Below are 26,120 nucleotides of genomic sequence, written 5' to 3'. Positions count from 1 at the left end.
TCCCGTCCGCTCCGGGAGCCGACTTGCTCTTAAGGTTATGCAAAATCGTGCGTACCTCTTCCACAGAAAAGTCCTCATCTAGGGAAAAGTTGTCCTCTCCCGTGTAGGCCTGCTCCGTTAGAAAAGCATCCGCGTCCGCAACAGGAAGGTATTTCTTGGCCAACTTTTCAACCAGCTCTTCCTCCGAGGCAGACCCCACTGCTTCGTGTACAGCTCGTGCAAGGACGTGCCCCTGACTAACCCTCGTATTGGAGTCGTTCAGCAAATGCTTAAGCAAGCCCCACGACCTCCCGTTGCGCACCTGCTCGTCCACCGAGTTGCATACCTCATCCCACTGTTGCCTAGACAAAAGCTTAAGGGCAAGATATAGTCCGGCGTAACGCGCGCGCGCGGCCACGCGCGTCACGGTTAAGCGACGTCGGTGAAAAACGCGCACTCTACAGTTCGGCGTCACGGCGTAGCCGGCGTGCCCAGGCGCGCTTGGCGAACTCAACGCCGCCGGCGCGGAGATAGAGCGTGTTCTATTTCACGCGGCTGACGCTACACCAGAATGCACTGCGCGCTGTAGCGGCAGCGAGCAGGAGGCAGAATGGCGGCCTGCGATGCGCGCACTGACAGTGCGCCTGTGGTTTTTTCAACATCTGTGTGTGATGACAGCGCGAGTGAGGACGCCTGCTTGAAGCGATTAGCAACCATCCATGTGTATACGATGTGAAACGCATGGACCACCGCGACACAGAGCGGAAGAACCACGCGTGGGAAGCTATACGAAAGCAGTGTGGTCTCGCCACAGGTAAGCTGCATTTTGCAGCTCCTGTACTAGCTGGTGGTAGTCGCCGAGTTGAGGGCGCTTGTCGAATAGCTTTCGCATGTACATACATGGTCCGCTTCCGTTTTTGACGTAGCCGAAGTACTAGCAATATGAGTGCGATGTTCTGGCTGTCAGGCATGGCGGCCGCATTTCGGTGGGGGCGAAATGCGAAAAACACCCGTTTGCTTAGGCTTAGGTACACGTTAAAGAACCCCAGGTCAGAAAGAAAGTGGTTTTCGCACGGAAAACCTTGTTTTTTTTTTTTTCTGGCTGTCAGGACAAGTTAACGCCATCCCGCAAAAGTTTTCATTTTAGCGCACAAACAGCGCGCGGAACGAGAAGCGCGCGCTACCCGAACGGCGAGGGTATATGCAAGACGCGCATGCGCCATGTAAACAGCTGTTCGCCGCAGCGGTGAAGTTGCGCTCCCGGACGCACAGATGGCGCCAGCCTCGAGCTGCGCGCGCGCGCCGAACTCTAGAGGAAGCAAATTTCTTGCACCCCTGGCGTCGCTAGCGCAGCGTATCCGACTTCGCCTGCCGCGGCCTGGCGCGCCGAGAACGCCGGACTATATCTTGGCCTTTACAGTGCTCCTCAATCAGCTTATTCAGCTCAGAAATCTTTTTGCGCAGCCTGCGATTAAGCCTTTGCTTCTTCCACCTAGCCAGCATAGACTGCTTGGCTTCAATCAGATGGGCCAGCCTGCTATCAATACTATCCACCTACAAATCCGTAGTGATCTCCTTCGTAGCCTCCTTTACATCCTCCCTCACCTGGGTGACCCAATCCTCCAGGGACGGCCGGTACAGGCCTTCGAATTCCTTCCCCCTTTCTCCTCTCTCCTCCCGGATCATCCGAAACTTATCCCAGTCTATAAACGTTAACGCCCTAGGGCGCCTACCCTCAACCTCAAAAACGACTTGGTTAATATAATGATCACTACCTAGGTCTTCGGCAAGATTGCAGCAACTAGGCTTGGCTGCGTTCTTTACAAAGCAGAGGTCTGGGGTAGTATCCCTACACGTCAACGTTCCTATACGTGTCGGAAAGGCAGGGTCAGTGACCAGCGTAAGGTCAAACTCCGCAGCGTTCTGCCAAAGGTCTCTCCCTTTTACTGTGTCATGCTTGTAACCCCACACGTGATACGGAGCATTAAAATCCCCAGCCACGATCAGCGGATGGTCCCTGGCAAGCTTAGAAGCCTTCTGCAGAAGCAGCTTGAATCTCTGCATCCTGTCCCTCGGGGCACTATACACGTTCAGAATAAACACACTTTTCTTGTTCACCCGGTTAGGAATCACCTCAATCATGACATATTCCAGGGAACGTAAAGGTATCTTAAGGTCATGGATCACATGCGTCCGTTTGCTATCCAACAGAATGCAGGTCCCCCGAGCTTTGGATCCACCGAAGACGGTTGGATAGCCCGTCAGAGAAACTTCTTCCGTCATGGTCTCCTGCAGTAGAATAGCCTGCGGCCTACCCTTACACGCGCGAATATACTGCTGTAGAGGCGCCCGTTTACGAGCATACCCCCTACAGTTCCATTGCCACACACAAAAAGCCTCATTTTGTCGCGCCATGTTGAAGCATTTGCTGCGAGCCATCTTGCTGAACCTGAGACTTCCCTGTCGAGGAACCAGCCGACTGAGATCCGGACCTAAGAAGGGGAGGGGCACTCAGACTGGATTTGTTTTCGAACACCTCTATTTTACATTGCAGCTCCTTGAACCTTCCATCAATCGAGCCGAGCGACTCTGTGAGACGTGTATTCAGCTGCGCCAGACCACCATTGACCTGCTTAACACTGTCTACAACACTCGACAGCATCTCCTTCACCTCAGATCTCAACTTCCTCGACGCGGGCTCCGCCTCATGAGTCATCGCCTTCCTCTTTGAGGGGCGCGACCCTCTAGCCTCACCTACATCAGCAAAATCCATGCTCTCTATGGGCTCAGGCATTGCCCTCTCTGCCGGTGCAGGTCCTGCCAAACCCTTAAGGGCCGATATTTCTGCCCTAAGCAGCCTCACCATTTCTCTCAACTCTGCGTTTTCCTCTTCTAGCCTCTTGAATCTCGCCTCATTCTTGCTTTGCTCTGGCCTTACAAAACTAGGCATCTCCGTTCGAGCACTTGTGCGCTCCGTCCAGCTAGTACCACTTGCCGCTCCATCGGTGCCCTTGCCTTGTAGACCCTGCAGCACACCACTCTTGCGCACACTTTGTCCAGACGTCCCATTGGGGCCACGCGCAGTCTCAGTTCCCAACTGCCCGTCCAGTCCGAAGCGCACCTTAGACGCCGATCTGCTCCCAGACCGGCCACCGGAGCGGCTGCGAGATGCTCTACCTGGTCTCCTTGATCTTGAACGTCGACGCCCACGATCTTGTCCTTGCCCGCTCTCCAGCGTCTTCCCCAACGTCGGGAACTGGCTGTCGTCGTACCTGAAGCCTCCCTTCTCTTCATCCTCCGCCTTGATGTCCGCCATAGCCCACTCAAATCGACGGCGCCGGACCACATATGGGGTACGGAACCGCTGCTGGCACTCCTTGGCAGCCGTTATATGCTCTCCCCCACACAGTTCACACTTGGGCGTACACCGGTGCGCCTCACTGGGATTGGTTGAACCGCAGCCCCTGCAAACCACTTCTTCCGGCGAGGGGCAGACGTCAGCGCGATGCCCCAGCTTACCACAAGCATAACAAACATCAATCTGCTTGCGGTAAAGCGTGCACCTAACCAGCGCGTTACCATAGCGAACGTAGTTGGGCACCTTGTATCCATCGAAGGCGATGATGACCGTACCAGACTCCTTGATGCGTTTTGTCGCCAGGCCCAGGGGATTGCGCGGGTTGACAATCTTGCGACTGAGCGCTTCGAGTCCCTCGCTGAGAGAAACATTTCTTATGATTCCCTTGCACGTTTCATGCGGCGCCGCACGATATGCCGCAGCTTCATGCATGTGCCCAGCAACGCATAAATCCTTGATCCTCACGTACTTCGCAGCATTTTCTTCTTCCGGCGTGCTAACCACCACAATATTCTGCTGATCGTTGGGGCAGATCGTGTCCGCTTCTCGCTTTACCTCGTCTATGCAAGCAGCAGCCGCGATTGCATCAGCCACGGTGGCCGCACCAATTTTAGCAATATTCGGACCTCCCTTAATCCTGACGATAATCTTGATATCATTTTTCGGCAGCGGAGGCATTTTACCGCGAAGGATGATACCCTTCTTAAACCATGGCACCTGTGCAATAAAAGCCACAGCGAGCCTGCTGAGAAGCAGGCGGTTGTTTAGTCTCTGTGATATAATCATCAGCTTATGTGGAGCCCAGTGGCGAGTGAAGGACCTTGCCAGAGATCACTTACCTTAAAGTACATTGTATTCCTGGCTGCTGCCTTGGAATTTATGATCTCCATCCCGCAACGCATAATAAAGAAGAGCACGCAACAAATAAAACTCAAGACACAAGTTTGTTTACAGACAAAAAAGAAACAGTCACAAAACCTTGACAAATATGTCTGTTCACTGGCATTGCATTGGCGTCTGCAAGAGCACTAGACGTTGGAGTTGCCTGGATAGGGAGTATTGCCAGGAATGCAACCTCTTTATTAAAAAAAACTGCTTCAGTTTTATAGGGGCAAATGATTGAGGCAGCAGCAGAACCAGCGAGAGCATGGCACAGGAAGGACACTGGCTGCCAATCTGCGAAAGCCACAGAGGTGTGGGCTCAGACTTGGGACCAGACGCATATCCTCTTGTCCCGATCCGAGCTGGCGATGTAATCTCCGCTGGGATTCCATGAGCAGGCAATGATAGGTGAACTGGAAAACAGCAGTGTTGACTATAAGGTGCAAAGTCCCAGCTAAATATGACACCATATGAAAAAGTATTTCACTTATGGAAACCCTGGTCCAACCTGCAGGAATGTGGCCACGGCATATGAAATTCAGCGCAATGAGCACAACGAATATGAAGAAGGATTTTAGTTCAGCATTGTTCATGTGCGACAAGCATAAGGAAGTTGTGCGAACAAAAAAGCACAATGACTTTTTACAGCGAAGCTGTATATGGCTAGCCGATTCGTTCGTCCGTCTGTCAGTCGTCTGTACGCCGAAAACTCCTCCGGCACAACCCTATGCACATGTGCGAAAAAGAAAGAAAAGAGAGGCGTGCGATTAGCCAACAACACCTAGATAGCACAAGGCCTGTTCACTGCGATCCATGACGTCATGCTGCATCGCCCGAAATTTCCATTGACAAGGCTGGCATGATGAAAGCGGTGACATCAAAATTACTGTTGCCTTCTTGGGAGCATCCCCATTAGATCCTATGGCAGTCAGGCCAGGTAACATGACGTCGTGGATCAGAGTGAAAATGTCTTGTGCTATCTAGGTGGTGTTGGATTAGCTGCACCAGTAGTGACGTTGTTGCTCTCTATCACCGCCGACCATGCACGCAGCAGTTTCTCTCCATCTCAGAAATGGGTAGGCCACACCATAGAGTTTCTCACTATAACACTTAGTGGGAAATCTGGCGCCACCGTCTATGGGAGTTTCCTAAGGGACGCTATGCCATCATAGGAATGACGGTATATGTGTCTGCGAGGCTTGTGTTGGCTGGTGTTGTAAGACGCTTCGTCTAAAATGTGGATGTGGCAACACAAATAATGCGTTCTTAACCCTTTACTGCACAATTTTTTGTTTCCTCAAAATATTATTTATGGAGTTGTAGGGAAGCATAACAGTACCTGTACTCCCATGGAAACTTACTTCAGCGAATGTCTGTGGTTTCAATTTGCAGAATAAGGGTATGTTGCATATCTGCAACAATGTGCAAATAAAGAAGAAGTTGAAAGTAAATAATAGATTTAGTGCAATTCATACTCAGATGCTTATTTGCACGAGACAATCATTGGTGTACCTATGATTTAGTGTGGAACAAAAAGAAGCACCTGTACATGCTTGTGCAGCACAGGTGGTTCCCACACTTCATGCAGTACGTCATGCAGATTCCCGTCCAGCCAGGAAACAATGCAGTGTTTTCGGGTTATTGTCAAAATGTCGAACATCGAAGCACAGACGTAAAGCTGTGCCCGTGACGACGTGACACGGCAACGTCCGGAGGCACAGCGTACTTTTGAAAAGAAAAAAGGAAATTTGACCAGAGAACATCTTGTCCACATATTGAATCGAAACGCACTTACACTCGTGGCTGTCGTGACTAATTGAATAGTAACTGCCTTCACTATAAGGAGGAATTGCTGGGCAATACCAGCGTTTCGGAGCCATTTCACTATTCCGAAGAAAATAAACCATGTACACGTTGTTGCATTTGTGCAACATAGCAACGCTCTGTCGCCAGGAACAAACTATTCCGAAATTACAATGTCTTTTTGAACCTACAGAGTTAGAAGGATGTGGAGCATAGCGTAACAATATTTTTTTGCGCTTTGTCTTATGGAGAAATACATTTACAATTTGTAAAACTTACCTATATCACTGCTCGTGGGCGCGCGCAGCCTCCGCCACGTTTGTTTTGGTAGAAGATGCAAAGAATTAGCACAGATTGCAGCACAAGGTGCCGCGTTTTACAGACCAATGTCGCGGATATGCAACAACGTGTACAAGAAGCTCCAAACTGACTTTGCTTCGGTTTTTATCGCCGTTCATCAGAATGTTGCGTAAATGCAACAAGGTGCAGTAAAGGGTTAAAGTAGAATCTTCATAAAATGTTTCCATTCATGCATATTACATCCTTACTCGCCTCATGACCAAGCGAAGAAAAGCAAGAACAGACAAACTGTTTCATAGCGAACACGAATCTTGTTGTCGGTCCTCCAACTTTAGCAGCCAGCTGATACTTCTTCCATATCATATAATTTTACATGCAATAACAAGTTCTCATACTTAAACAAAACTGGTTTTGTGCAATAATAAAGCTAAAACAGCTTTTTAGGTGCTGTTTTAGTAAAAAATTCATCATTGTGACAGACGGAACGGTGCTTGCCAGGCAAGTCTTCAAGGTGCCCTGGTCTCCGAGAACGATGCCAATCCAGTCACAATATACCAGCATTCCCATGCATACCACAGCTCAGCAACGCCAGATTTCCCTCTAGGTAATATAGTGAGAAATTCTATGGGCCATGCATCATATATACTCCTTAGGAGCAGGCAGCTTGCGCTCAGCAATGCTGCGAGCAGAACCGGGAACGAGCTCCTCTATGCCGTGCTGATGTTGCAGCCCGGGCACAAGAAGAGGCTCGTGCAGCAGAACGCCAGCAACAACTGCGTACCAAGCCGTCGTTTAAAGGGCCCCACCAGGCCCCATAGCAAACTTTGGTTATATGCTGGAAGTTGTTATGTGTACTCTAGCGAGTGTGCTGCCACAAAAATGTTTCGAATCGGCTCATTAATAGCCAAGATTGAAATATTTCAGTGGCGTGAACTCATGATTTCAGCAGGCAGGCTCCACTGCCAAGCAAGACGCTCTCTCCACTCACCCCATCTAGTCTCTGCAAGCGAAATTCCTTCCGTGTCCTCCCATACCGGACCTCGAGGATCACGTGACGCCTACGTCACAGGCCCGACCTCAATCTTTTCTCCTCACTTTATTTTTTTCGGCACTCCGCACTTCCGCCGACAGCTAGCGTCGCGTGCCAGCTGTTGTCTCGTTCACGCAGCGCACGATTTTGCGCACTGTGCACAAGGACACATGACAAGCGATATGATTCAGTGGTACACAAATACTGAGACAGAACAAGCGGAACACAGAGCTTAATCACACACTGCAACAGGGCAGAAAATGGCATAGTTTCGGTACCTGCGCACACGACTGCACGACCGTAGGAACAAGCAGACGAAGCGGAAGTACATCTCTCTTGCTTAACTATGAAGTAAAACAAAAAATATGCAGACATTCCGTTTATGTTTTTTAATATTGCTCTAAACTTCAATTCATAAATTCAAGCAACAGATCACACAAATAACAGATGGTGCCTTGAATAATTCTCGAAGTCACGTGTCACCACAAGCGACGGCACACTACAGACCCGAGTACGTAAGCGCAGGGAGGCAAGTATGTCACCGTCCGGCTCGGAGCGCAGCGGCCGTGAGAAGAGAAAAATGGCGTTCGGATTGAAATTTCAGAGCTTTCTGCGGCACGTAGCGATGTAATTCTTTGCAAACACGATCATTGGCACGCATTGTATGTGCTGCGCTTGTCAGCTCAAAATGGCCAGACCTGTTGAGGGGCCCTTTCATAAACCATCGGCATTAATCCAGGGATAAACACTGGGGCCACATGTTTCAGCTTCACTGCTGAACCATCTGTACAGTGTGCTCTGGTGGTGATGTTTTTATGTATCTGCTATGCAATATCTGAAAGATCTGATGAAGAAACGCCAATGTATGAAAGCCTCTAACCCCACAGCTAGAATGAAACAGGCAGAACTTTCGAAGTTAATCGACAAGCGTAAGACAGCTGACATAAGGAAGTACAATATGGATAGAATTGAACATGCTCTCAGGAACAGAGGAGGCCGAAAAGCAGTGAAGAAGAAACAAGGAACTGGCAAGAATCAGATATATGCGTTAAGAGACAAAGCCGGCAATATCATTACTAATATGGATGAAATAGTTCAAGTGGCTGAGTAGTTCTATAGAGTTTTATACAGTACCAGTGGCACTCACGACGATAATGGAAGAGGGAATCGTCTAGAGGAATTTGACATCCCACAAGTAACGCAGGAAGAAATAAAGAAAGCCTTGGGAGCTATGCAAAAGGGGAAGGCAGCTGGGAAGGATCAGGTTACAGCAGACTTGTGGAAGGATGGTGGGCAGATTGTTCTAGAAAAGCTGGCCGCCTTAAATGTGCAATGCCTCATGACCTCCAGTATACCGGAATCTTGGAAGACTGCAAACATAACCTTAATTCATAAGAAAGGGGACGCCAAAGACTTGAAAAATTATAGACCGATAAGCTTACTGTCCGTTGTCTACAAAGTATTTACAAAGGTCATCGCAAATAAAATCAGGAACATATTAGACTTCTGTCCACCAAAAGATCCAGGCACGATTTCGTAAAGGCTACTCAACAATAGACCATATTCACACTAACAATCAAGCGATAGAGAAATGTGCGGAATATAACCAACCCTTATATATAGCTTTCAATGATTACGAGAAAGCGTTTGATTCAGTTGAAACCTCAGCAGTCATGCAGGCATTACGGAAACGGGGTGTAGGCCAGCCATATGTAAGAATACTGAAAGATATCTATAGCAGCTCCGCAGCCACCATAGTCCTACATGAAAAAAGCAACAAAATCCCAATAAAAAAGAGCGTCAGGCAGGGAGATATGATCTCTCCAATACTGTTCACAGCGTGTTTACAGGATGTATTCAGAGACCTGAATTGGGAATAATTGGGGATGAGTTAATGGAGAATACCTTAGTAACTTGCGATTCGCTGATAATATTGCCTTGCTTAGTAACTCAGGGGAGCAATTGCAATGCATGCTCACTGACTTGGAGAGGCAAAGCAAAAGCGTGGGCCTAATAATTAATCTGCACAAAACTTCAGTAATGTTTAACAGTCTCGGAAGAGAACAGCAGTTTACGATAGGTAGCGAGGCACTGGAAGTGGTAAGGGAATACATCTACTTAGGGCAGATAGTGACGGCAGATCCGGATCATGAGACGGAAGTAATCAGAAGAATAAGAATGGGCTGGGGTGCGTTTGGCAGGCGTTCTCAGATCATGAACAGCAGGTTGCCATTATCCCTCAAGAGAAAAGTATAACAGCTCTGTCTTACCAATACACTACAGTAAAACCTCGTTAAACCATACCCGCTTAAACAATAGTTTTGTTTTAAATGTAGTATAGTAAAATCCCCAACTCAGCGGCCATTGAACATAATGTGTTTTGTATCCGCATAAATCGTACCAGCTTATTCTGCAAGTATCGGTTAACACATAGTGTTTCCACTTTTCGTCGTGCAAAAACGGCGGTGTGTCGTCTCCATCGGACGGCCCGGCAGAACAACAAGCCTAAGAGGTCGGAAAAACGGCCTCCAGCTCCTTGTGCGTTCGCGTGTGAAGCCACATCACCATTTCAGCGGTGTGCCAGAGAGTGTTGTGGCGTCGTGTACGAGGACTCGCGTCATGCCGAAGCTCAGATAAAAAAGACGCCAGATGCTCAGCATAGAATAAAAATTAGACATCGCTCGTGCTATCGAACGTGACATGAAGAAGTCGGCGCTGCACGCGACAGGGATCTGCTGTTGACTACGGTGTGTGGCGCATTTGGAATGCGAAGAAGTTGCTTGGCAGCGCCGCTGCGACTGCGAAGAGATGTCGGCTACGAGGTTTGACATTTCGGCATCGTTGCCTCTGTTGCTTCCAAAGTGTCAGCTAGCAACAGTGATGAGGACGACACGGAAAGTGACAGCAAGGGCAATTCTGGCCCAACAGTGGCAGAAGCTGCGCGTTACGTCAGCCTCACGAGTGCAATCATCGCGACAAGAACAGCACCCCGCAATGAAAAAGGTGCCCAGCGACTTCTGCAGCGCTACCGCGCGCGTGCACAGGGAATATGTAATGCCAACGAAGAATCTGCCATGCGAGTGTTTGCCGAGAAGAGGGGGGCTGGCTGAAAAGCAGCCTCGCAGCTTTCGTAAGTTTGAGGCCGCTGTAGTCGCTGCCACGCCGCCGCGACATCAAACGCAAATAACACTTCAGTCGTGCAAAGTGAATAAATACTGCATGTTTTTTCCCTCTTTCATCGCACTCTCTCTGAATCCCGTTTTTGACAGGTAAGTGGTCGATCTCATGCTATTTCAGTTAAACAGTACTACCATGCATTTAGTACATACTTTTTCCGAGCTCCGGCCAACTAGGGTTTAATAAGGTTTCACTGTACTCACGTACGGGGCAGAAACCTGGAGGCTTACGAAAAGGGTTCTACTTAAATTGAGGATGACACAACGAGCTATGGAAAGAAGAATGACAGGTGTAGCGTTAAGGGGATAAGAAGAGAGCAGATTGGGTGAGGGAACAAACGAGAGTTAATGACATCTTAGTTGTAATTAAAAAGAAAGAAATGGGCATGGGCAGGGCATGTAATGAGGAGGGAAGATAACCGATGGTAATTAAGGGTTACGGACTGGATTCCAAGGGAAGGGAAGCATAGCAGGGGGCGGCAGAAAGTTAGGTGGGCAGATGAGATTAAGCAGTTTGCAGGGACAACATGGCCACAATTTCCACATGACCGGGGTAGTTGGAGAAGTATGAGAGAGGCCTTTGCCCTTCAGTGGGCATAGCAAGGCTGCTGCTGCTGCTGATGATGATGATGCTCTAGCCGACACACATGCCTTCATTGGCGCTCATGGCGACGACGTTGCAATGCAGCGCCTCATCTACTATGAGCTATGCATTTCACCGCTGAAGACGCTAAAACAAGTGAAAATAACCAATTTCTGGAAATAAACAGCTGCCAGTGTTTCTTTTTCCTTCTTTTACTAGCTTTAGGACAACATTCCCGCTACCCAAATGTTTCTTCATGCGCCGTGAATTTCTTTGTAGCAGGATTAAACTGTATAAGTACACACACAAAAGGTCACACAGTCTATTATCGATCTGAAGTGTAATAGTACAATTTATCATCAAAGAAATTCACCCCAGCAGAAAACAGCTAGATTGACGTGTCACTGATGCGCAAGACGTGCCTTTCTGTACCGGAAATTTCTCAAATATGTTATTGCTGGCTACCGTTCCAGCGATTACGATGGAACGGTCGATGAAGCATGTATAAAAGCCAAAGCGCTTGATCTACAGATTGTATATCGATGAGTGCGGTCGTGCTATCATTTTACTGAATGTTACTCGTTTTGCTGGGTACATGCAGAAGTTCGCCCAATAAACAGTTAGTTTCATGACTTGCGTTGTGCCACTGTGGTTGTTCACCATCAATATAATGTGACATCTGGTGGGGGTGCTTCTGCGTTCATGTGCCACTACCCCATTCAAGCCCAAACCTGCAAGGCAACATCGCCCTGGACGATCGAGCTAGCCAGAGGCAACAAAACCTGCTCCCGGAGCATGGACTTCTACCTGAGATAACCAGGAAGATCAATCACCGCAATGACATACTGAGCATCGCCTACAGCTATCGTACTGCAACAACCCAGCGAAGAACCTATCTTTTGCTGATCCTCGTCCGACATCACAGAAAGCTAGCTCAAGACTCTCGAAAGGGTCTCAACCTTCAACAACTGGAAGTCTGAGGACAAGCTGTGCCATGTGTACGTCTCCTTGGAGGACGCCATGAAGACCAATTTGGTGAACCGGGAGATCAGTATAACAATGTGAGAACTGTTTCAAAGCAACTTCCTATAGACCTTTAAGTGTCGTCCGATGAGAAAGGGCTCAAGTTGTACTGGAAGCGTGAGTGCAGCTGTCAGCACCATCTTTAGGCAAGACGACACAACTTGTCCGCCATGCCGCCCCGGATATGTCTAAGGAGAAGAAAATTCGGTTCCTCATGCAAGCGGCAATGCAATAACCCTTTGCCGGAATGACGCGCAACCCGCCCAACAATGTAGCAGAATTTTTGACGGAGGCTATAATTGCCGCTCGATGCTTGACAGCATAGATGCTAGGTACTTTGATCCAACGACCTGAGGGAGATGATAAGAACAGTTGTGTGTGAAGAACTAAGAATGATGGTCCACCCATCGCATCCCAAAAGTGGATTAGATTGCTGACATCGTCCGAGAGTGGATACAGCAGTCACTGGGAGTTCCCGCCTCAACCAGAAACAATGACCTATGCCATTGTCAGGCACGTGCACACCAAGGCGCTGCAATTTAATTGTCCATCACTGCCAGCACACGTGTCCATCGCATAGCGCAACCACCCAAGGAAGAGAGACGTGCTCCAGAACACCGCCCGCTCCACTACCACTGCGAAGAAGCGGCCGAAGCCCACAGATGGGACTACGAGTGTTCACCGTTAGCGCACTGCACCCACAGCAAGGCAAACAACCTTGTGATATCGCCAACTACTTCGACAACCATCCCATTTGCCTTCACTACAGCACCAACCGTATAGCGGCCAAATTTGTGCTTCTCGACGGCCATGCAGTCGTTGCTTTAGTGGAATGAGGAGCCGACTACTCTGTCATGAGTGGACCCTTCGCTGTCCAGTTAAAGAAAGTTAAGACTGCGAGGGAAGGCCTTAAAATCAGGACAGCTGGAAGTCACCAAATAACATTAAGAAAAACCAGCCAAAGAAAGACGCATGCCGGAAACATACAAGAGGACAGGAAAGAGGCTGGACTAGCAACTGTTTATTCAACAAAACGGAGCTCTAATTTATAAAGGGTATTCTGTCACATTTCCATCGTACAATCAGCTTATCACAACCAACTATGAAGGAAAAGAACAATGAATTCCAAAAGCCACATGCACCTTCCATCTCCCAAGGGATCTCGCATCTATCTTTGCCTAAGCCCAGTGATAACTATGTTAGCAATACTGACGTTGGATTATCGTAGCAAAGCATTTTCCTGTCTTGTATGTTTCCTGTGTGTGTCTTTTTCAGCTAGTTTTTCTTAATGCAATGCGCCAACTAGCCCAACGTGTTTTACTAGAATCACCGCATAACGTCAACTGGAATCTGCATGGCCAGACAGTTCATGGCCGGAATTACCCTGTGATGTTCATTATTTGCCACAATGCTCACAAGAATTCTTGGCATTGACTTTCTGAGCCAAAACGACATTGTCATCAACTTGAAGTCCAAGTCGATAACGCTATCCACAGAGTGATACCTAATACCTTCAAACACCATGCCTTGAGTGTACTTTACGGTCAAGTCACTATGCCACCTCATGCCAGCATCATGATTTCCGTTGGCGCAGAAGCAACCAGATACTTGGAAGCCATCGTCGAGGGCGTCTAACAGCTGCTGCACAATTGAGTAATTGACTCTGTAAGTGAAATCATGCAATTGCGCCGAGGAAAAGACCAGGTCATAGTGAAAAACTCTAGCCACGAATATTAACATAGTCTTACCATGCTTCACAAAATTGTCAGTTCTGTTCTTCCTAGGTGACTATATCTTTCGTCACCAGTTCTGTGCGTGAAAACAGGTGCACAGATTTGATTAAGGTCCCGCTTACGTCACAACTGGACTGCCTTAAATTTTCTTTCCTTCTGTCAACAAATGAATTTTGGAACAAGCTTGATGAATCCGTTAAATGACTACCCACTGAACAATTTTCTGCAGAAGCGATAAAACATATACTGTGTTAGTATTTGTTAGCATTCTTAGTTTCAATCTGCATTCTGTAAACTTGTTTTACCTCATTCCGTGTGACTAACCTGTTATATTCTGCAAACGTGTTCCTGTAGTTTCTAAGTTTTGTATTGATTCACCCCTGCTGTGTCTTGTATGGAGACAGCAGTATTTGCAAATAAAAGTTTAAAAAATTGAGAAGGCCTTGCTGCTTAACAATGAAAATTTCAACATTTCCACTTGATAGCTTTATCCCTATGTCTAAAGTGTGTGACCAAGCACAGCCGTAAATTGCTATTTTGAAGTTTTAATAACCCATTAAGCATCAAAACACAAAAAGCTGCGCAGACATAAAAAGTAGAATGTTGTCCACAAAATGACCAAGAATTATTGTTTTGCACCGAGAAAGAACAAGAATCTTAACTTCTAAACATTTATTGTTTCATTCTTTTTAAGTGATCTTTCACTCTGTTGAAATGTTATATGATCTGTCATCTCAGGGCACAGCAAGGCACATTTTGCTGCCTTAACTAGCTTTAAAGTGGAGGCTGTTCTTGCTCCTAATGTTTTGATTGCCTTCAAGCAGTGCTTCACACTTGAACATACTAATAGGTGCCATATGAAAGTTAAGTAATCTTCATAATGCAATATGGGCTCACATCTTCATAATGGGTGCACAAAGCACAGTATACCAGCAAACACTGTCATGAACTCTGAATATGCGGTGCCAGAGTGAGACTGCAATCGTAAAACCGACTAGCCCACGAACAAGCTCTGCTGAATGGGCAGTTGGCAGCACCTACGACCACACTCTCAGAGGGAGGGTGCATCGACGCAAGCGATGATTTCTCATGCTTAATACGCCGTCGCCTTTACAGACACCTGGCCTGGACGCGTTTTTACAATTGCTAGTAGGTACAGCAGGGTGTGGCGCTTTTGACGGCGCTCGACGTTTCTGAGCCGGCACGAGTAAGAGCGGGTGCGAGAGAGAAAATCTGGGGGCCTTTGCTCCTTGAATATGCGAGTCTGCCTAGGCACAACGGAGGAAGTTTCTTAACACGTGTTGTATGCGTTTGTCCCCTAGGCATGCCGGCATTGCAGAGTGCGGTCCAGTTTGTTTACGCTCCGCCACTGGCTGCCTGCGTGGTGAGGCAGCGGCCACGGACGCTTCATTTGGTGATCGCTGTGTCTGACGGGGCAAGGTTCCGACCGGTGTTGTATAATTCGCAGGTCGCTTTTTTAGTCGCGACGATAGATTGCATTTTTTACAAGCACTGCTCCAAGAGGGCACATGCAACCAGCAAATGGAGGCCTCAGGAGAGCACCTGAGGTTATATTAAAGGAGGCGGCACAGGATCTCCGGGGCACCTGCACTGGTCCGTGGGTTGGGGCTGTAAAGTTTGGAGTCGGGCATGAATTAGATGGCAGCTGGCCCATGCCGTCGTCAAACGCATCCATGCTGAGGACTTGTTGAAACGAGAGACTTTCTCATCGAGGACGAAGAATATGAGTTTATTTACAGTATCTACATAAGGACGTTGCAGTACATCAGTCTAGCATGACTGCTAGAGAAAACACATTGAGGAGCCGTGCAACCGCTCCTTAAATACACTCTGTCCTCCCTAGATCCCTAGGTGAGGGAAAACGTTCGACCAGAGTCATTGTAGCCGAGCCGCCTTTGAGGGGGAGGGCTTACACACACACTTTCGCACAGGTTTCACTGCCCCCGTCGAGGCGAGACAGTCTTCGCAGAACTGGGTCGTGCCCTACAGAGGCGCCTCTTAATCCCCGAGCTGACCCCCGCAGAGTGGCTGCCATGGTTCTCCATTGTCTTGAGTCTTGAAAGGTGCGTTTGATGGTGCCGCCAAATACATTCCCTCAGGAACTCCCCCGCTCCCGAGAGACCAGGTCGGTTATGGCGAGTTCACTAAGAAAGCCTGGTTTGCCAACATCATCCCGGCATTTCGGTGATGAAGAGTTGCTGACTCGGTGTATTGTCCTCCCTACAGTCAGTCGCCACAGCAGACATCGTGACGCCGAAAGGCTGTGGAATGAAGCCTTGTTGTCCTTTCAAAGCAAGTCTCCACAGTAGACCTAGTGGCGCCGTTTGGCTGGAGACCGACGGTCGGTTCCTAGAAAACACCAACCCCGCTGCTGCAGCTTGGTGGGAAAACCTTGCATGTCAGCACCCCTGCAGGCCGTACCTAACAGCTCATCCATGGACGGAAAATCTCGACTGTCCAGCACTGACAACCGCTGGGCAGGAAGAGAACGGCTGGTGGCAAGGGGGTGATGCCTTGGCTTGCAGCAACCACTTGTGTAATGATCTCACTGCCCCAAAACATCCAACAAGCACAGGCAACTGCAAAACGAACCGCACAACATGGCTCTGCGCTGAGATGACGTATCCTGGATCTCACTTTAGAGCCGCTAGGCTTCAAAGAAAACATAAGTGAAGAAAAAAAATGCTGTATATAAGGAATTTCGTGCTGACAAATTGAGCAATCATGGAGGGAATACTGCTAAATGAGAGGGGATGTTCTTGGCTTAACAAAATTAACAATAACAATCCCAAAATTCAGGCGGGATCACTAAACACAGAATTCAAATTAGCCTGCTCAAACCATTCGCATTGCTATGCAGCTTTCCCTTCTTATATCTAATGGAGAAGTTGTACTCTTAGAGGGTGAGGCTCCATCGGAGCAAGCAGCCATTTTTGTGTGAGCTATTGTTGTGTGAGCTATTTTTTTGTGAAGCTATTCCTTCTTTTCTCATTGACACTGACGCTGCTCTTGAGCTAGTTTGGGTGGCTTGTCCTACATTATACGGGAAGTTACTGATGGGCGTTTGTTATCGCCCACCTGCCGCTGACCGCTTGTTCATGTCCGATCTTCATAAACGTATTACCAGGGCCCTTGAACAGTTTCCCACTAATAAAATCTACCTATTTGGGGATTTTAATTTCCCTGATATTAATTGGTCTCGCTTGTCTTCATCGAGCATTGATTCAGGTGATTTATTGAGCTCTGTTTAGAGTTCAATCTTACGCAAATCGTTTCTGAGCCTACCTGCGGTACCAACATATTAGATCTTATTCTCGCAACAGAGCCACATAGCATAAGCCCTGTCATGAAACTTGATGGCTTTAGTGACCATAACCTACTAAAGTTCCCAATTTATATTCCACTGAAATTCGCTGGTGCTGAACGTAAGATTATCAGGGATTATAGCAAAGCAAATTACGAACAAATGAACAATGAACTTGAGGTTTTCTTTCTGAAAACGTTTCTTCCATCATTTACAAATAATTCTGTTGAAGCGAATTGGAATTCGTTTAGAAATATTATGACACTCCTAGTAGACAAATATCTGCCACTAGTCACTATATCTAATGACAAACGTAACCCGTGGTTTAAGAAATCACTTAGATCACTCCGAAATAAAAAGAAAAGGTTATACGCTTCTGCTAAACGGCTATCATGTCCCTCGGCATGGTCTAAATATAAGGATTGTCTAAAATCTTACTGCCTAGCAATATGTGAAGCCAAAAAGTATTTTTCCAAAGATCTGTCCTCACTTCTACACACTAACCCTAGAAAGTTTTGGGAAGCTATCTCTCCAGACCGTGACAGTAATACAGTAACATTACATGACGCTGACAATGTTCCTGTCCCTGCATCTGAATGTGCTTCAACTTTCAATTCGTTCTTTAGCTCTGTGTTCACCAATGAAGACTGCTCCTCCGTTCCCTGTGTCTCCGATTTTCATTATCGCTTCATGTCCCCTATAAATATTAGTGTTGAAGGCATTTCAAAACTGATACGCGATCTAAAGGTGTCTACATCATGTGGCATAGACAATATTAATTCTAAAATTCTAAAGAACACGTCAGCTATATCCAGTCAGATTTTGTACTACATCTTTCAGCAGTCTTTATCAACAGGCCTTCTTCCTGCGGACTGGAAGATAGCCAAAGTTATATTCCTATATTTAAAGATGGAAACAGACACTCACCTGGTAACTACCGCCCCATTTCACTAACATGTTGTAAGCTTCTCGAGCACATCACTGCCTCCCATTTATCCCACCATCTTGAATCTAATAACTTTTTCTTTCAAAATCAACATGGTTTCTGTAAATCATTGTCTTGTGACACCCAACTATTGGAATTTACGTAAGTATATACATTATGGTATGAATAACAGCAAAATTATTTATTGCATCTTTTTCGACTATGCAAAAGCCTTTGACAGAATTGCTCACTCTCGTCTAATAGCTAAATTAATTGCTCTTAGGATTGACTCATTAACATTATTTTGGCTTCGCAATTTCTCATCTAATCGGCACCAGTTTGTATCTGTGAATAACTTTGGCTCCTCCACGTCTGTTGTAACGTCAGGTGTACTCCAGGGTAGTGTGCTAGGCCCTCTGCTTTTCCTAATTTTTATAAATGATTTACCGAGCAACATTTCCTCCTGCATAGGACTTTTCGCGGATGACTGCGTAATTTACAGAACGATTAACTGTCATGATGATCACCTAATTTTACAAAATGACCTTTACCTAGTTAATCAGTGGTGCGACCGTTGGCAAATGACACTTAACACATCTAAGTGCTGCGTTCTTTCCTTCACTCTTACGAAATCGTATACTAAGTTTCCTTACAAAATCTGCTCATCGGAAGTTCCCCGTGACTCTACTTACAAATATCTTGGCGTTTATTTTTGTACTAACCTAGCCTGGAGCTTTCACATCGAGAAGATATGCGCTAAAGCTAACAGAACTTTAGGGGTTTTACCTCGTCATCTTCACCTCTCACCAGCTACCATCCGTCAACAGGCCTACCAAACTATTGTACGCCCTCAACTTGAATATGCTTCATCAATCTGGTCTCCGCATCAACAATACCTAATAGATAAATTGGAATCCATCCAAAACCGTGCTGCCCGCTTTATAACTTCTAACTACAGTCGTCAATCTAGCATTACTAAAATTAAATGTGATGTTCCCAAGCCGAACTTGGATTCCCGCCGCTCCGTTGCTCTCCTATGCCTCTTTCATAAATACTACTATAACTCATGGTCCAGCCGCTTGTCGCTTCAAACTCCTTCTCACACACCTACTCGACTTCATAATCATCTCAGTTTCAGGCGCATTTTTGGCCGCACACAGTCATTCAATAACTCTGCATTACCACGCGCCATCGCACTATGGAATAGCCTTCCAAATATTATTGTGTCAATAAAAGATCCTGCCAAATTTCGTGAACATTTGGAACTTCACATGTTCACTTAACTTTGTTGTACGACTTTGCATTGTGTTCGCCTTTGTATGGTTTTTAGACTTTGTTTTCCATTGTATTCCCTTGGATTTGTATGTATTTTTTCCAATGTTTAACAGTGTTCCTTTTTTCCAATGTACAAACTTATTTGTTTCTCTTACTGTGTAGTTCCCTTTTTTTGCGTTAAATATTTGTCATTTTTCTGTAACCCCCCCCCCCCTACTCAATGCTCCTCCGAGCCTGTAGGGTAAACTAAATAAATAAATAATTAAATAAATAAATAAATAAATTTGATTCAGCCACGTCAGAGGACAGTGGTTGGTCTCGAAGATGAACCTCGCTCCGTACAACACGACAACTTCTGGGCTGCCCAAACCAAACAAGTGCATTCCTTCTTTGAAGTGCTGTAGGCTTCCTCTCTTACAGTTAGCTTACAGCTGGCATAAAGGATACGATGTTCCTCATTATCGTCGCCGACCTGACTAAGTACCACGCCCATACCTCTGTCGCTTGCGTCGCACTGAACTGTGAATTCCTTTGTGTAGTCTGGCGCACGAAGCAGCGGACAAGAAACCAATAGCAGTTGAAAACTTTGGAAAGCGTTCTCTTTGTCCTTATCCAAGTGGATGCTATTCCGTGCACCCTTTCGGAGGGCGTCCGTTGAAGGACTTACTATTTGCACGTAATTTTGGAATGTACCTTTGATAGTACCCCACAAGTCCCAAAAATAAATGAATGTCTGTCGTCGTGCACGGCTGTGAAAATTCTCCAATCGTAGCTGTTTTCAGCTTGGCCGGCCGTCTCGTGCGCTGGCCGACAACATGGCCCAGATAAGTAACCTGCGAACAGCCAAATGTAAACTTTTCCGCTTTCATCGTTCAGCCGGCTTCCCTCAACTGTGAGAACACCTGTTTTAGGTGCTATACGTGCTGTTCCCAGCTGTCCAAAAAATTGCTACATCATCAAGATATGGCAACGCGAAATCCTGCAAGTATTTTAGGACAATATCCATTAACTTAGAGAAGCTAAACAGCGCGTTCTTCAGCCCGAAGCTGAGTGCGAGAGAGTGCCTACAGGTGAGATAAAAGCGGCATAGCGGCTGGCACTTTCCGAAAGGCGAACGTGCCAGTATCCCTGCAGGAGATCTATAGTTGAAATGTATTTAGCAGCGCTAACTCTTTCAATTCGTTCCTCAATGTTAGGTATCGGGTACTGCTGATCTAGTGATGGCATTTAACTTCCTATAATCAACACACGGACAAGGGTCCTTGTTAGGGTTTTCTACAAGTATTAGCAGTGACATATAGCCCCTCTCAGCGGGCTCAATAACTCACAACTGCACTGTATCTCTGCCTCCATAATTTCTCTCTGTCGTGGAGACACCCTGTAAGGCTTCGATCTTACAGGTTCGGTTGATGTCAGCTCTATTTCATGCGTTATTAGTTCGGCGTTAACTGGCCGATCACTGAATCTGTCGAGATATTCCCCCAACAGCCCTCTTAGCTCATCTAGCTGGCCGGGTCTAAGAGGAGTGCGAGCTTACCTAATGTTTTACCACTTTTCCATGTTGATTTCAGAGTTGGAAGTCACTTTACACTCATTAAACTCGGTACTAGTGTTATCCTGCTCCTTGACGGTACAGTTAACATCTCCGCTCTGCTCTACGTATGGCTTCATCAAATTGCAGCAGTATATCCTCACCTCCTTTCCTGCAACCTGGTTTATCCGAGCGCTGGCAGGCGTCGCATGATCTTAAAGTTTTCTACGTCTTTGCAACAGCAAGGCAAGTAGTATTCCATAAGCAATCTTTATTTGATTTCTTTATGCCTAGGTGACCAGACTACCCATTTCCATGACAGACTCAGAAAGTCCTCCCTGTACCTTGTAGGTACGACTAATTGATCTAGAATCCTGCCCTTTCAGTCCCTGTAGTGCTGATACAATCCTCCTCTCTCTTGTATCGTCACATTGCGCCTAGCAATGCCTTCTTTAGCTGTGTGATGTAATTTAGCTGAGCTGTCATCATTCTTTTGCTCGGCTGCCAGTGACTCTCTGTCCATACGTAAGAGCTTATCAAAGTTCTTGGAGGCCGGTGATAGTAACGACCCTGTCTTGCTTGCGATTGCGTCAGCCGGCTCTTCCTGCAGGCGTGAACTGTGACACCCTAGCGATACACTCTCGTTGAGCTGGTAGGCTTTCCCCAACCGTTTTTAACGCAACAGCGTTAAGGAGCTCGTGTCACAGAAAAGCCGTGTCGTCGGCGGCGTTGGCAGTGAGCGAAAAATGGCGGAAGGCAATTCATAAATAAAAACAACTTGCAAGATGGGCTGGGTGGGAATCGCACCAGGGTCTCCGGAGTGTGAGACGGAGACGCTACCACTCAGCCATGAGTTCGATGCTTCAAAGCGGGACAAAAGTGCCTCTAGTGAATGCGGTGTTGCCTTAGAAACGTGCTGTAGGAAGTTATACTGCGGTGTATATCGGTAATTATGAGCATATAAATTACAGAAGTCGCAGTGAAACGCGTAGCGAAGTACGTTTCCACTACATTTCTTCTGCGCTTGGCGTGCACGCAGAGCCATCTTGCGGCAAACACAGAAGACCTCCTCTTCGCAATGTACGGCGCTGCCCCGATAGGTGGCGCGCCACTCGCCCGCTTCTCCCCTTCGTCTCGTTTGAGCGCATTGGGGCCATGCGGGAACCGGTGCGAGGATGCCCCAATACCCTCACGTTTAATAAGTTTTCCCGCTCTCTCCCCTTCGAACTTCCAGCGTGCGTCACTCGAACCCCCGTGTTTAGGAGATGCGGTTCCTCTTTCCGCTCACAGCGCGATTCCTAGGTGCAGCGTCCGATGCTGGACGCCTCTGACGTGATCGCTGCACCGTAGCACGTCTGGTGGGAAAGCGTTCCCTGCGATGTGTGCCATGCTGCTGGAGAGGAGTCATGCGTCTGCGTAGTGCTCCCAAGCGAGATAGAGGACGATCCCATCGAGGCGTCAGCCCCATGATCGCGTCCGCCTTCATGGCGCGTCGTGGCCCGGCTGCCCATGCCGATCATGACGTTTGGCTCGCGTAGATCGTTTCTCCCTCCGAAACACCGAGTTCTTTGATTCATTACGCTTGCTCAGGCGCAGGTTTCGTCTTTGTGTGACTCAAGAGCATGCCAAGCGAATGAGTGGGTTGTGCGAACGGGGTGCGCTAACGCTATCGCTTTCCACTCTTTAAGGCGAAGCTTAAGCATCCTCCAATTTTTTGTCCCTCGAGCCTAGCTCGGATTCGGTTACTGAAGTTACCTCTTTTGCTACTTCCGCTGGAGTAGCTTGTGCATTTTCAGCCGAAAGCGACGCGATTTTACGAGCTTGACCTCGACTCAACGCCTGTACTACGTCCTCTCCCAGTTTAAGCCCTTTGTCACGCAGTAACTGATCCGACCGATTCGAAAAAATGTAAGGGTACTGCAGCGACAAAAATTTGGAAACTGCAACTTTCATCACGAGCTCCCCGAATGGTCCACCGATTTTGACTTTGGCCATGGACAGATACACGCTTTGTTCTACAACCTGTTTAATCCATGCTACTTCTCCAGTGAAGTCATCTACCGTCACATAAGATGGATGGACAATGTCCATACTGGCGGCACTGTCTCGCAGCTCCCGGCATGGTTTGCCATTAACTTCCAGGTCGTGAAGATGTGGGCTTAAAAGTTCCATATTCTCGTCTTTTTCATCCACGTAGGAGAAAACTACGCTAGGCTTGCCGCAGTTTACAGCGATATGTCCGAGTTTGTGGCACTTAGAGCAGCGGATTGCTCTAAAATATTAAAACTTTCTTTTCTGCTCTTTTTGTACAGGTTTCCCCGTTTAATTTCTCCTCGCTATTTTCTGAGGGCTTTTCCTCCACGTCTACAGGCTCCAGTCGTCTAGTCTGCGAACCCTTTTTGAACGGAAATGGTTTGCGCGGTGCATTTCGACCGTCCCAATTTCCGTCCTCGGCGTTCAGCTTCCTACGCGTTGCATACTCTTCGGCTAATTCAGCCGCCCTTTCCACAGTGTTTACGTTTTAACGCGATAGCGTTAAGGAGCTCGTGTCGCAGAAAAGCCGGTGTCGTCGGCGTCGGGTGTCGGCGTCGGCGGCGTTGACCGTGAGCGATAAATCACGGCAGGCGCTTCATAAATAAAAAGCAACTTCCAAGATTGGCCCGGTGGGAATCGAACCCAGGTCTCCGGAGTGTGAGACGGAGACGCTACCACTCAGCCACGAGTTCGATGCTTCCAAGCGGTGCAAACGCGCCTCTAGTGAATGCGGTGTTGCCTTCGAAACGAGCCGTGGAAAGTTATACTGCGGTGTATATCGGTAATTATGAACATGTAACGTACAGAAGTCACAATTACACGAGTTGCGAAGTGCGTTTCCGCTGCATTTCTTCTGCGCTTTCCGCACACGCAGAGCCATCTTGCGGCAAACACAGAAGACCCCCTCCTCTCAATGTACGGCGCTGCCCCGACAGGAGGCGCGCCGCGCGCGCATTGGGACCGCTGCCAGGCGCGTCGCGGGACTCCCTCTCCCCTGACGACGCTTCGCCGTGCTTCCGGTTTAGATTACTATCTATCTCTCTGCCCGTGCCGATCACGACGTTTGGCTGGCGTAGATCGTTTCCCCTCCGAGACACCGAGTTCTTTGGTTCGTTTCGTTCGCTCAGGCGCACGTTTCGTTGCCGCGCCCAACGCTGCGTTGCTCGACGCTCACCGCGTGATAGGTGGGCGCTAAGTCCGATGCGGGGCGCATCGTAAGTGATTGCTGTGCCGTAGCGCATTGTCTTATACCCCTTGGCGGGTCGACGGGAACGCTGTCGCGTCCCACTCTTGAAGGCGAAGCTTAAGCGTCCTCCAATTTTTCTCTGTCTTGCAGCCACAGTTTAGGGAATGCTCGTGTAAAACTGCTCTAGACACATGCATTCAATGATCATGTCTCTGCTGTCGTACGCTTCTGCGCTTTTCAGCCACTCGACTAGGTTTGCCTTAAACTACATGCAAACTCCGGAAATTCCTCGCTATCCTTTTTGCCTGTGCTTCTAAACCTCTGCCGAAAAGCTTCGGCTGAAAGGCGGTACTTTTTCAAAACACTAGCCTTAACTTTCCCATAATCATATGCATCTCTCGCACTGAGTCTGGCGATTACTTCCGCAGCCTCACACGGCAACATAGACAGCAACCGCCGTGGCCATGTACTCGGACCGAAGTTCATCTTCTCGCAAGTCCTTTCAAAATTTTCAAGGAACAAGCCTATGTCGTTCCCAACCTCAAATGGCTTAACAGCCTGACCATGCAGTATGATTCTGCCTCACTTGATCATCCCAGAGCCCCTTCACTTCCTTGAGACAACGCCAAACGTTTGCTTTTAAGTTCAAGTTGCATTTTTCTTAACTCGCGATCTTTCTCGCGTTCCTCTCTCTCTCAGTCCCGTTTCTCTCTTTTCTTATGAAGTTCCAACCTCATTTCAATGTCTTCCTCACTGGCCTGTTCGGAAATTAGCTGCAATAATTCCGATTTGAGCAATTCCTTACGTATCTCTAGGCCAAGTTCCTCACCAACAATCAACAATTCGTCTCTCAGCAGTGTCCTTAACTCCATGGTTGCTGCTCTAAAGCAGTGGTCCTGCTTGCTAAACCTACCTAGGAAAAAGACAACCTTGCTAACAATCAACAATCAAGCTTCCCTACTGTTCTAAACAGAACAACTACAAAATGAAGCCTAGAGGGTCAAAGCAAGAACCAAGCACTCACCGCAGACACAGCACCACGTCGCAAAGTCCGTCACACCACTGCCTCCAGTTGTAAAGTTTGGAGTCGGGCATGAATTAGATGGTAGCTGGCCCATGCTGTCGTCCAACTCATCCACGCTGAGGACGTTGTTGAAGTGAGACTTGTTCTCATCGAGAACGAAGAATATGAGTTTATTTACAGTATCTACATAAGGACGTTGCAGTACATCAGTCTAGCATGACTGCAAGAGAAAGCACACTGAGGAGTCGTGCAACAGCTCCTTAAAAACACTTTGTCCTCCCTAGATCTTTAGGTGAGGGAAAACGTTGGACCAGAGTCATTGTAGCCGAGCCGCTTTTGAGGGGGAGGGCTTACACACACACTTCCGCAAAGGTTTTACTGCCCCCACCGAGGCGAGACGGTCTTCGCAGAACTGGGTCTTGCCCTACGGAGGCGCCTCTTAATCCCCGAGCTGACCCCCGCAGAGTGGCTGCCATGGTTCTCCATTGTCTTGCGTCTTGAAAGGCGCGTGGGACGGTGCCGCCAAACACATCCCCTCAGGAACTCCCCCGCTGCCGACAGACCAGGTCGGTGTTGGCGAGTTCACTAACAAAGCCTGGTTCGCCGACCTCGTCCCGGCATTCCAGCGACAAAGAGTGGCTGACTCGGCGTATTGTCCTCCCTACACGGTCAGTCACCACAGCAGACATCGTGACGCCAAGAGGCTGCGGAATGACGCCTTGTCATCCTTTCAAAGCAAGCCTCCACAGTAGACCTAGTGATGCCTTTCAGGTGGAGACTGACGGTCGGTTCCTAGAAAATGCCAACCCCCGCTGCTGCAGCTGGCTGGGAAAACTTTGCATGTTGGCACCTCTGCAGGCCGTTCCTAACAGGGCTCGCACAGACCTGCGCGTGCCAGGAAAGTATAAGATCGGCTGTCCGCGACAGCGGACAGCCAATTTCTTATGCGAACA

At 47.9% G+C, this 26,120-nt stretch overlaps 1 protein-coding gene across 2 annotated transcripts in view; it reads right to left on the bottom strand.

Moving 5' to 3' along the window:
• Positions 1–4,396: 4,396 nt before the first annotated feature.
• Atg16 (Autophagy-related 16) overlaps positions 4,397–26,120 on the bottom strand; it is a 378,915-nt gene continuing 357,191 nt past the window's right edge. For both annotated transcript variants that reach the window (XM_065437138.2, XM_065437139.2), the window contains one exon: positions 4,397–4,632. In XM_065437138.2, coding sequence (XP_065293210.1) covers positions 4,539–4,632 — 94 coding nt within the window. In that variant the 3' untranslated portion in view covers positions 4,397–4,538. The remainder of the gene's footprint in view (positions 4,633–26,120) is intronic.

This window comes from Dermacentor albipictus, chromosome 1, assembly GCF_038994185.2.
Source record: "Dermacentor albipictus isolate Rhodes 1998 colony chromosome 1, USDA_Dalb.pri_finalv2, whole genome shotgun sequence".
Taxonomy (NCBI): domain Eukaryota; kingdom Metazoa; phylum Arthropoda; class Arachnida; order Ixodida; family Ixodidae; genus Dermacentor; species Dermacentor albipictus.
Note: the sequence above shows the minus strand (reverse complement) of the source record. Positions and strands in the feature narration are given on the sequence as shown.